The following is a 12,753-nucleotide window of genomic DNA, read 5'->3' as shown; positions in this document are numbered from 1 at the left end:
TATAGTGCGTTTCAAAAGTCCAGACATCCGGTTTCAAAAAACCGTTAGGCCAGCATCTTGATAGGCATATTGCCTTTGGGTCATTTCATAATAATAATAATAATACTCATAAAAAGGACACACTTCAGGCTCATTACAAACATCTTGAAAGTTTTTGTCTTCACAAGTATACTTTCAAGCCTTCTCATCAGGTGAAATACAGGCAAGGGAAAAGGAACAGGAACAGTGGATTAAATACAGTAAGAAGGTGGTAAAACAGCGCAAAAAGAAAGAAAGAAAGAAGATAGCTAAAGTAAACAGCGAAAATTGCAATAATGACACAAAGGTGCAAATGCGAGAAAACTCAATAAGCGCGACATGTAGTGCGACAACAAGAGACAACCACTGGACATACATGTAACTAACGAGGTTTTGACGACCTACCTAACAGCCTAAGTGTGAATTTGATTTGTTTCTGCTTGCAAAGGTTGGGTTTCCTTGTGTGGATGTATACAGCTTCCAAAACATTCAGCAATCTAGCACTGCGTACACGTGACACAATCGAAAAACAATCATCCGAATACACAGCACGACAATCAGGATGCTCAAACAAATGACTAGCAATGGACGACTCATACTTATCAGAACTAACATCAGAACAATCAGCATGTGCGGTGGACACATCCGATTTCACATGGCTAGTCGAGTGGACCCTAGCCGTTGTCTCTGCCTGTGCTTTAGTCGCTGCCATCGCCACCGTTGCCGATCTTGTCATTCTTCTGGTTGATGCGGTTCCTGTCACTGCCACGCACGTAGGTGTCTTGTCCGGTTGTTTTTCTGGTGGTCTAGTTAATTGTGAGGTGACGTTGCTTGGTGTTGATGCCGCTGCGTTGGACCATCTTGTACCAGGATGATTCTTTGCTGGACGTCCCCTCCGTGGTCGAGTGGATCGTGCGTGTTGTGGAATAAGGTGTAGCGGTGCGTGTTGTCGGATGCGTGCGTCCAGATGTTGAAGAGTCCTACCTACATTTTTCGCTGTTTACTTTAGCTATCTTCTTTCTTTCTTTCTTTTTGCGCTGTTTTACCACCTTCTTACTGTATTTAATCCACTGTTCCTGTTCCCTTGCCTGTATTTCACCTGATGAGAAGGCTTGAAAGTATACTTGTGAAGACAAAAACTTTCAAGATGTTTGTAATGAGCCTGAAGTGTGTCCTTTTTATGAGTATTATCGCATTTTTGTCTCAGAGGAAACTGTTTACCTAATAATAATAATAATAATAATAATCTATACCACTTGAAATTTGTGATCACGTTGTGCATAAAAGTTTCAAAATTGGGCGTCTGTTATCCAATCCCTTAGAAATTTACATGAGAAAAATTGCGTGAGCTGCCTGAGCAATATTCCGAAGAAATTTCTCGAAAAGCTCAAAACAAATTTGATTTATTCAAAATGGTCTAGCGGTCTATACTTTTGAAACACACTATAGTAGTAGGGTCCACCAACCAGAGGCCAAAGGCCTCGATCCCATTTGCCACATCCATGTATTACTCATGCCAGGCCACGAGTTCCCAATTAACTGTGGGTCGCAGCACGGTTGGAAAAAATCCTTCCGCTTCCATTTATCCTCCCCCACCGTTTAGGAGCCGCATCTGACGCCTGATCATGGGGTGGTGGCGTCCCACGGAAGCGGAAAGGTGGTTCTTGACCAGGGAGTTGTATGACTCCTTGTTCTTGACCTGCCCGGTACGCGAACCCCGTCGAATTTATTTATTTATTTTATAGTAGTAGGGTGCAACATGGTCGCAGGTGGGTGGTCGCCTTATCCGAGCTGTTTTGAATGTGAATGCGTCCGTGACAAGGAAAAGTGGTCGCCATTACAGGTTTACTGTACTTGAACAAATTCCAGGTGATACCAGCTATTTTCTTGGAACCCTGTGCTGTCCGGTTTGAGAAAGGTGCACGTGTGAACCCCACTCCGTTCTATGTGTATGTGACACCCACTCTTTGTAGTTATTTTAGATTTTGCCTGTATTTTACCTGACAATAAGGCTTCAAACTATACTAAAGAAACCGAAAACTTTCAAGAGCTGAAGTGTGTCCTTTTTCTGAGAATCGCATTCTTGTCTCCAAGGAAACTGGGGGAAATCTTTATAGATATAATAATTATTGCTGCTTGTTACCGCTGCTTATTGTCCATGTAAATTGTCATAGTCGAAGTACAGTGCTGTTTTACTGAGGCGTTCGGTTTTTTCATGATTCTTGTTTGCATAGCTTCCCCTTTTATTGATCTTCGCATCTTTTGAGCCACACAAGTTGTGTGGAATGTTGCTTTGCGTTCTTGAATCGTTGTTTGACCGTATTGTCCAATGATCTTGCCAGTATCGTCACCGACATGCATGAACATCCGCCAACGTCCTTCACAGCTGAGACTTTCAGCTCGTGCTTATCTTGGTTGCGCTCACCTTCCCCTCCTTATGTTATTTCTATAACTTAGAAGTTAGAACCTTCCAAGTCGGAAGGCTGTTGGAGTGCCAGCTAGTTGTAGAACGTCAGTACCGTCGGTCAGTGTCGTGCAATGTTATCGCATGAGCTGATTTTTTAGTAACTGGTGGTGGTAGTGGACAGTATAGCGTAACTTGTAGTTCCTTGGTTCTTTCTCTTTTGTATAAATTAAACCTTGGCTCTCCATCCGAGTCCATAATAATTATGTATTCAACCTTTCATGCATTGAATCTAGGGTTTGCCCTTGACGTCGACTCTACTATAATGAGTTTCAAAAATATAGACATCTGGTTTCAAAAGCCCGTCAGGCCAGCACCTATACCACATAAAATCTGTGATCACTTTGCATAATATCTGCGAAATTGGGCGTTTTTTATGCAATTACCTAGAAATATATAATTTATAATATCATATTTGAGCACTCTGGCAAGGTACGTTCGGGCCTGATTGGAAATTTTTATTTCCATTGCTATCAGGTTCGGCCTCATTTCCTCTGTGCTGCGCTGACGAGTCCACAAAGGACGAAACAGTTCTGTCCGCAGATTGAGTATTTCGCTCCTGCTCTTGTAGCAGTTGAGCACTCTTGCGTGGGGTAGTGCCTTTGCTGTTTGCGTTATGCAGAGCTCACTGACTTGTCAGTTTGAGCACTCTGGCAAGGTACGTTCGGGCCTGATTGGAAATTTTTATTTCCATTGCTATCAGGTTCGGCCTCATTTTCTCTGTGCTGCGCTGACGAGTCCACAAAGGACGAAACAGTTCTGTCCGCAGATTGAGTAATTTATAATATCAGAAATTTGGGGGAACTGCCTGAGCAACATCCCGAAGAAATTATTCAAAAAGCACAAACCAAAATTGAATTAATCGAAAATGAGTCTAGAGGTCTATACTTTTGAAACGCCCTACAGTAGTAGGCTAATCTCTAAAAAGAAATTCCTTCTATGCAACTACATATATTGACAGGTATTGGGCATAGAACACTATTCATGAAGATGAAGCACCCATGAGTTTTCAAAACCTTTCACACCAAGTGCATTGCACCCTGCACTGTCACTAGTCACTTCAGTTGACTGAACCAGTGTATGCACTCGCTTTTGACTTAAACCCTGTTGCAGCGAAGCCTGAGAAGCACTTGCGGTCGTTGTATGTCAGATATGGCACTTGGTACTAGACGTGGGTCGCTGGTCGCGAAACACGGGTGCCAGATGGTCGCTGTTTCTGGCGCAGTTTGCATGCAGAACCGCCACTGCATTGAAAAGCGCTGTTCACTAATACCAGAGGTCGCTTAATATTAGCTCAGGTTTTACTGCATCCTGCTAGGTTTAGCTGTGTCACTACATGCTAGCTCTCCAAGCTACTTAGAACTCATTGGCTTCGTGTCTCCAGACATGTACACCGTTAGTCTAGGTAGAGTCGAATTAAAATTTATTTTGTTAAACATTGCTGATAATCTCCTGGACAAGACTCCAACAGCTCATCTACTAATACCTATTGCAAATTTGACATTGTATACAACAGATCATCTGCTCTACGGAGTTATTATCATATTGCATTCAGTGACAAGCCGGTTTGATATACAGCTAGGCCGGCAGGAAATCCTTTGGCCATGGCTTGCATTATTATTAATTTATAGAAGAACAAAAATGACCAAGGAAGTACAAGTTACGCTATGATGTCCACTAACACCACCAGTTACTAAACAATCAGCTCATGCGATAACATTGCACGATACTGACCGACGGTACTGACATTCTACAACTAACTGGCTAACAGCTCTAGCACATCTTGGATGCGCGCTCCAACAACCTTGGTCCTTTTTGTTCTTCTATAAAATAATCCTTGGCTCTCCATCCGAGTCTATTATTATTAATTTTTTTTTCAAAGAGAAAAGGACCTGTAAGTAAGTTACTACTTGGTCCACCCAGTCTAGTTACAATCGCCGCTTATCTTCACACTTGTCTGAGAAAGAAAATACATATACTTGAAGCATGCCACGATCACAAAACACTATGTACATGATAATGTACATGTCAGTAAGCGCCTCAGCCGAAAATTCAAGCAAGTTACACGTCTTCCTCGCCACTATCGTCGCTGGAAGAGCTCAAAACTCTCGATCCGGACAGCTGCTGCACGTTTCATAGCTTGTTTCACTTCTGCTACGGTCTCGAATCACGCTCTAAGGCAGTGCGTGCCTGTCACCTTGCCGCTCAGAAGCTGAGTGAGACTGCCCGCGTGTTGGCTGTAAGTGGTATCCCCTTTCGTTGCAATAATGCCTTTGTTTGAGACAAAAAAGCAACATCTCATCACTGTCCTTTTTCTCAAATCGCCTCTTGCGCTTGCCGTACTTGCTGATCCGCACCCAGCCACGCCAGCCCCTGGTGCGTGTACACACAGCGCAGTGATAGCTTCCGCTTGATGTAACACCTGTGCGTACTGCACCTAAGTCCTACGCCAGTCTTTTCGGCTAGTTTCCTGAAAGTCCTTTGCACAAGAGTTTCCCTCAGGACTTTGGTGTTTATTTTGATTCGCTACTTGCCCAGTCCTCTGCGATCTCTAAAGTGTGTCCGCCGGATTGGTCTCACTTTCTGGAGATGTCGGCATGAGCTGCAGCTTCTTCGTCAGCGATTTGCTGGTGATAACTCTTCACTAGGCGCTGTACTGGGCGAGCACTGAAATTCGAGCTCGCGATGCACTTTTTCAGCTTTTCCATACCTCTCCGCGGTAAACCATCCTTGCCACCAGAGCTGGAAGTAGGCAGAAACTGTATTCTCCATCGCTCTGAAATGCGAACATCACGACCTATTTTACGGATTGGAGCGGAGGTTGCAGCGTTTTCTTGCGCTGACGGAAGTGTTCGTCTGTTGCAGCTCCAGTCAAAAAGACTCAAACTAACCGATCGCAACTCCTGTGATGGTTTGTGCCGCCGTGTTGTCGGATGCAATGGTCAATGGTTATGTTCGAATGGTAAATCGGTGGTTCCATGCCGTATGACACAGGCAGAACAACGAAAATCAAGTGCGAAGATAAGCGCCAATTTTAACTTGGCGGACCAAGTAGTTATAATTATATGACTAACAGTCCACCAAGGTAACGAGATACTATACAGTAAGATAGTGCGACAACAAGGCACAAAACTGACAAGGATATAGAGACATTGGACGACCTGACACCTAGCTCCAACACATCTACGAAGCGCAAACCAACAACCTTCCAACTTGGAAGGCTCAGGTGCGGAAAATTCCAAAGAGGGCCCGGGCCCTCTTTCTGTATTTTTACATACCTTTGAGCCTCCCAAGTTGGGTGGTCTGTTGCCTTGCGTTTTCGAGTTATAGTTAGACCGGTTTGTCCAATGGTCTTACTAGTCTCGTCATCATCATCCCGAAACGTTCAACATTCTTTATTGCAGAGGGACATAGCTCGTGCACATCTTCATGGCGCACCCCTTCCCCTCTTTGGAACTTTCCGCAAGCGAAAGCCTTCCAAGTTGGAAGATTGTTGGTTTGTGCTTCGTAGATGTGTTGGAGCTAGGTGTCAGGTCGTCCAATGTCTCAATATCCTTGTCAGTTTTGTGCCTTGTTGTCGCACTATCTGACTTTAAAATATACTAATAAAAACCTCTGCATATTTTTGTGATGAATGCAAGTTGTTTATATCGTGTATAGACCTCAATAAAAAACCTGTAGCTATAAAACATGGCTGTAAAAACCTGCCAGTGATAAAAAACCTGTATAAAAAACCTGTAGCTATAAAAAACCTGTAGCTATAAAAAACCACTTTTTAGGGATTGAATAGGAGAATATGCAGAAAAATAGAGTAGAGCGTAGAGTAATAGAACGAGAGATCACAACAAGAAGAAGAGATACAAAAATTCACTTATCATCATCATCATGCTCCTTCTTTGGCTTCTTCTTCAATTTCAAACTCGGGCGATTCTTACGTTTCTCAGGCAGCTGTGGAGTTACGTTGATAGTAACATTCGACCAAGTTGAGCCTTGAGCAGAGAACAGAGAGCCCAGTGGTGAAGGACTAGATGATGCAGCAGCAGCGACAGCAGCAGGCGGTGCAGACACGGGTGAAGCAGATACAGGTGCTGGTGATGTCTGCGGACTAACATTTTCCTTGTCAATTGCTTTTGACAAAGCCATGACATCCGATGCCGTCGGTCGGTCATATGCCTGAAGTGACTGCACATTGCGATGACCACTTACGGTGCAGATCTTGCGATCCTCAGCTCCGGAGGCCTTCATGTGGGATATAGAAGTAACACGGACGCAGTGGTTAGTGTACGTCTGGCCAAGGCCAGCGGCTGAAGAAATCTCCTTCATCATCTTTCCTGCATAGCAGTATCACAAAATATACAGAAACAGATATCTTAATGAGTGAAATGAGTCATTCATCACAACCTCCAGAATCTCAATAAAAATTAGGTACAAGTATAGAACACCTGAGAGGGAACACTGACACCAATCACAGAAGCTTGGAACAAGAGTTATACAAAACGCCGTTCAAAATGGGAGAAAATACAGCTACTTACCCAATGTGTTGTGTCCAAGTGCCGACTTCATAAACCAAACATCACAGTCCATGGCGAGCACTCCACTTCCGTACTTTGCCCGCTGGAATAGACGATCCATTTCTGGATGGAGCTTTGACAGGTACCTTCGGAAAACAGCGATCATATCAGATCTTGTGATTGCTCCGCTGGTCTCGGTATGGCTCCCTGTCAGACCACCCTGATGGTTCTTTGACATATAATCAGCGTGCAGAACAATGGCTTCCTCACCAGCGATTGTCGTGAATACGAGGTCGGATGGCTTGAGCTGGGATTGTGCCTCGTTTCCACGAAGACAGAAATGGATCGTGCAGTTGAACCACACGTACTGAGTGAGCTTCTTTACGTCAAGAGTAGTGCTCACGTCTGCGAAATACCCGGACAGTTTCTCCCCGTCTGCATCGCAAATCGTCTCCTTGTGCGTGACCGGGGCCTCTCGACCATTCTTCTTTTTGTCCTTGAGAACAGCATCGAGCAGTTTGTTGGCGCGGTCGAACTTTAGACTTTTCAAGTCAATTCCTCTGTTGAAGATATTGAGTTGGCGCTGGATAGCACCTCTGGCTGCAATCATAGAAGCACGCTTGTACTCAGTTTTATCCTTTTTCCTGGCACAGCAGTAAAAGGACTCCAATAAAGAGGCTAATGTTTCCTCTTCGATGCTCATCCAGTCAGCGTCCTTTTCCTGTAGAAGTTTTCGGGCATCTTCATTGTCCGAACAAAAGTCTTTGAACACAGACATCCAAAACTTCGTTGCCTGCTTTGTTTTCTGAGGTACTGCTTCGTCTAGAAGACGAGCCTTCTCTTCGTCAGAAACTGGAACGAAACGAGAAGAGGAAGCTGAATCTGCCATCTTGCCAAAGTTGCCCAAAGACAGAAAGAACGAAAACGCACGATGAGCCTGCAAAAAGATTGATCCAAAATGGAGTCTCATGAAAATCGTTTTTTATTAGTTTATTTTAAAAAGAATAGAAACTTCGCCCTCGTGTTCACGAAAAATAAAAACCCTCGTCAAAAAACCTCGGCTTCGCCTCGGTTTTTTGACTCGGGTTTTTATTTTTCGTAAACACTCGGGCTCAGTTACTATTCTATAAGTATACTATCTCGTTACCTTTGGTGGACTGTTAGTCATAAATAGTAACTTATAGGTCCTTTTCTCTTCACATACCGTAGAATCCCGCGGATAAGCCCATGGGCTTATCTGTTTCACAAGGACATTTCGGTGGGCATATACAAGAACATGGGTATTTTCGCGGGCATGGGCTTATACGCTGTCACCAACATTGTGCTATTGAAAAGTACCAAGGAAGTGAGAAGTACGTTGCTGAAAGCCACTGTGCAAACAAAAACAACCGATGATTTTGTTGAAATGTACAAAAACAATCTACATGACATTGTACTATGTACATGGTACGACCAAGAGTCCATAATTTATGGACTCTTGGTACGACCTAGACCCATGGGCTTGTATGACGAAGCTTCGTGATGTTCGAAATAATGTTACTTGGCCTGGGCTTATGCGCAAGCATGGACTTATACGTGGGTGGGCTTATCCGCGGGATTCTACGGTATTACTATTACTATTGGCTAAACATCCCAGTTTTCATTATTCATTTTTTTCATTATCTACGACCAGTATGACTACTACTGTACTCACTTCTTCTTGGGGTGAGACATGGGGATCTTGCCATACTGGGGTGTGAGTGTGAGCCCTCCTCTCGGGACTGCATTTTACACAGTGCAGGGGGTTTACGCTTTCTGGACGTTTTTCGCCCACACACTGCATGTTCTTCTACTGATCTTTTCAGGAAGCATAATACACTCAGATAGATACGTGTTCTAAAACACACATATTTCCATAATAGCATTGTGTACGTACCCCCAAGACCAAGTAGTTAGTCACAGGCCGTGCTGGAACGTATTACACGACGGCAGCAACAAGAGATCGCCCTGACGATATTTCGCTTACACTCTTACACACACAATCTACTGCTAGGTGTTCGGCGCACCTATTGTCGTAACTATTAGTATTCCCGTAGATTATCGTTCCTAACTAAAAACTGCGCCAAAGACACACTGCTAACGTTATAACGTCGTAAGTAACTAAATAAAAATATTTTAGTAACTACTGTAGCGGACATGGAAATCCAGTCGATTGACCATCATTGACCTGGCCGCGGGGCCGGCGCCCTCAGCTCAGCGCGTTCAGAACGCTGCGTGCAGTGCAAGTGCACTTGCTGATCCGATACGACCAGCGCGCAGCCTGCATGCAGCGCATAAAATTTAATGCATGTACATGTATGTACCGCTTATCCACGGCTGCATGGCCAGCGCGCCCTAGCCCTGGGCATGCATTGCGAAAGGCATGAATCAGGGAGTAGTAAAATACCGGTATTTTTCTACTCCCTGGCCCGAATATTATGAACATGTGACCATGTACATACATTTGTATGGGTTTTATTTTTTTCCCACAATTATTTTAAAGAGTCGGCGTGGAGAAAGCAATTTTATTAGTGCAATTAGGAGTATAATCGATGCAGACATGGCCAGACAACAACGAGTTCATGGAATTTTTAAGGATTTTTATGTTATTCAAAATCGATTTTCGTGTTCCGCTCATCAGTGAATAGTATCGGAACTGAGGCTGATAAGGAGTGCAGTGAGACTAAGCATCAAACGGATGATGAGGAAGTGACTGATGATGATGATGGTGGTGATGAGGACGATGATGATGAAGATGAGACGGAGGACGAGGATAGGGCGGAGGAGGTCGAAGGAAAGGAGCGGGATGAGACGGAAGAGAGCGACGTGAGCAAAAAGTCAGCTGTATTTTGTCACTTGTTATCACGTCCAGATTGTCTTAGTGTGTACGATGATTCTCACTTTTCTGTTTTGTGCCGTGCAAGTTATGTTAAGCAATTGAAGGTTCTGGAAGCTGTATGTATTCGTGTGCATAATCCTGTTCTTTGTAAACAAAAGAAGCACGTAGTCGCGCTAAAGTTGTTCTCGTAGCTGGTTATCAGATGTAAATGTTGTGTCATGTTGCACTGTATCACCTCTTGCTTTGTGGCTGCACTCAGTTATATACGTTAGCACTATGTTTGACACATATTATGTAATGCTGTAGCACTTCCTTTGTTGTTCACACTTTTAATTAATTATGCTGTTATAAAATGTTCTATTTTTGTACACAGTACCCTCAGTTCCGATACTATTCACTGATGAGCGGAACACGAAAATCGATTTTGAATAACATAAAAATCCTTAAAAATTCCATGAACTCGTTGTTGTCTGGCCATGTCTGCATCGATTATACTCCTAATTGCACTAACACAATTATTTTGTTTATTAATTTTCCAAAGATAGGGTCACACATTGTGTGACCCTATCTTTGGAAAATTAATTGTGTGACCCTATCTTTGGAAAATTAATAAACAAATAATTGTGGGAAATAAAATAAAACAACGCTCGCTCGCACCGATTTTCACAGGCTCATGACCTGAGAATCAACTTAATTTTTTACCATGGCCAGGGGAAACAGTGCAAAACACACGAAATGAACTAAAGTAACGTTAGTTACCAATCTACTATTAGTACTAGTATTACTATTACTAGTATTAGTACAGTCATGTGTTACTAATGTCAAGTATTGAAGTAATGACATGACAATAGAGAGGTTTCGCTTCACGTTGTTCTGCACTACACCGTGAAATTTCACGTCGGTGTGGCAAATTTTGGCGTCGAAACTCCCGTTCATGACGTGAGCTGAGGTCAACTCACGTTCGACGTGACGCGAGTTTTTGCAAATTTAGCCTTGCTATCAGGTTGGGATTATTGACTCGATTTGTCGATTTTGCCTAAACTAGCTATAAATAATATTTGTGCGACTTTGGCCTCACCAAAAATCACTTTTTTCACTTTTTGAAGTTTTCGCCCCCAGTTTTCGCTCCTGTCGTCAGCGAAACGACGTGCTTCACAAGCAACGTGAAACGAAAGCTCTTTCTGAGCTCGCGTCGACGCAAAAAATTGACGTTCACGTAAGAGCACAAATCACGCGGGTCGAAACCTCTCTAATGTAGATCTACCCGGACCGGTATCTGCGCGCGCGTGCGCGTGCATTCAAGCGTGTACGACATTGGAATCATTATCTGTATGACTGTAGTGTAGATCTACCATAACAGATCCGCATCATGAGCTACATAGTACATGTAGTGCGAGAGAACAAACTCAGCTAGTGATGTAGCGCACATACAGCCGTGAAACGAGGATATCAGTCCCAGCGGTAGAATCTACATGGTGGCTGTCTTTCTTCAGACTTTTCCCGTTTCAATCTTTTCCTCAAACCAGCGGATATCAGTACAGGTGATACCTTTCATGTCACCATTACTGCTCTAGGCTAGTCTAGCATAATTAAATGCAGTGATTGAGTTGATGACTGTTTCAAGGGTTTGTTGTGCCAGTCAGACCCTACAACTTCAACTACATGTAACTAACACTAACTAAGTTACTTACAAAATGTAGTACATGTACAAGCTAGGCCTAGGATCTATTGTTGGCCCAACAAGATCGGCAAGAACAAAGACTGACAATGAATGAAAGGTACTTCCCCTTCCGTGGCAAAGTGGCAAAGGGCAAAATGCAGGGGGAGAATCAGTATGATCCCCACGCGCAACTACATGAACAATGAACATGACATGTGACTGGCCAATGAAGGGGATCTACTACCGGTACGGCGGTAGTAGATGAGGATGTTATGGATGAGGATGTTACCTGATGATGATCGTGACTACTACTGTACTAGTAGTAGGTACTAATAGTAGTATGTCACTACTACTAGTATGTGAACCTCGGAGTTGCAGCACAGCTCCCCCTCTCTCTCTCTCTCTCTCTCTCTCTCTCTCTCTCTCTCTCTCTCTCTCTCTCCTCCCTCCCTCCCTCCCTCCCTCCCTCCCTCCCTCCCTCCCTCCCTCCCTCCCTCTCTCTCTCTCTCTCTCTCTCTCTCTCTCTCTCTCTCTCTCTCTCTCTCTCTCTCTCTCTCTCTCTCTCTCTCTCTCTCTCTCTCTCTCTCTCTCTCTCTCTCTCTCTCTCTCTCTCTCTCTCTCTCTCTCTCTCTCTCTCTCTCTCTCTCTCTCTCTCTCTCTCTCTCTCTCTCTCTCTCTCTCTCTCTCTCTCTCTCTCTCTCTCTCTCTCTCTCTCTCTTGTGTGGATTAATTAATTCGAATATTAAGTTATCAATGTGTGCTCCAGATATGGTTCTTATGAAGGGACACTGATCAATCCCAAGTGCTGGCTGAATGGGCAATCCCTCTTTCCACAGTCCAAAGAAAATCGCTCATCATCATTACCATTGAAGGGACAAGACCTATGAAAATAAGAGAGATGCAGGTATAGTAAAATTTGAGATAATGCTACTATGGGTAGTATGGGCGCGTTCGAATTGTCACCCTTTGACTTTTCGAGGAGTTTCGTTTTCCTGAAGAGGTGGCTTATTGGCCTCTTTAGAAAACGAAAGTCTCCTCGAAATTCCATCTACCCGATTGGAGAATTAGTTCAGAAGAGTTTGGAATAGCTACGTGGAAATGGTCGATCGGATCGGACGTCATTATCGCCATGACAATTCCACTGAAAAAAGTCTAAAGTGATAGAAACCGTTCAGTTTGGACACTTCAACTAATCTCTTTTATGAATTTGTTCGAAAAGTTGATCAAGACGATTCAAACGCAC

The 12,753-nt window shown here is 43.7% G+C and overlaps 2 protein-coding genes across 2 annotated transcripts in view; both read right to left on the bottom strand.

The window, feature by feature from the left end:
• The window catches only part of LOC135827064 (uncharacterized), a 55,254-nt gene extending 46,157 nt beyond the window's left edge, over positions 1-9,097 (bottom strand). The window contains exon 1 of the mRNA XM_065339591.1: positions 8,909-9,097. The gene's annotated coding sequence lies outside the window, so the exon portion shown is untranslated. The remainder of the gene's footprint in view (positions 1-8,908) is intronic.
• LOC135807003 (uncharacterized) lies at positions 6,004-7,896 on the bottom strand. The gene is made up of 2 exons (XM_065321103.1): positions 7,015-7,896; positions 6,004-6,813 (listed from the first exon to the last, which is right to left on the bottom strand). The coding sequence occupies exons 1-2, from the start codon at positions 7,880-7,882 to the stop codon at positions 6,350-6,352; spliced, it is 1,332 nt and encodes a 443-aa protein (XP_065177175.1). The 5' UTR covers positions 7,883-7,896; the 3' UTR covers positions 6,004-6,349.
• Positions 9,098-12,753: the final 3,656 nt, after the last annotated feature.

This window comes from Sycon ciliatum, chromosome 1 (assembly GCF_964019385.1).
Source record: "Sycon ciliatum chromosome 1, ocSycCili1.1, whole genome shotgun sequence".
Taxonomy (NCBI): domain Eukaryota; kingdom Metazoa; phylum Porifera; class Calcarea; order Leucosolenida; family Sycettidae; genus Sycon; species Sycon ciliatum.
The sequence above is the reverse complement of the archived record's forward strand: the minus strand, read 5'-3'. Positions and strand labels throughout refer to the sequence as shown.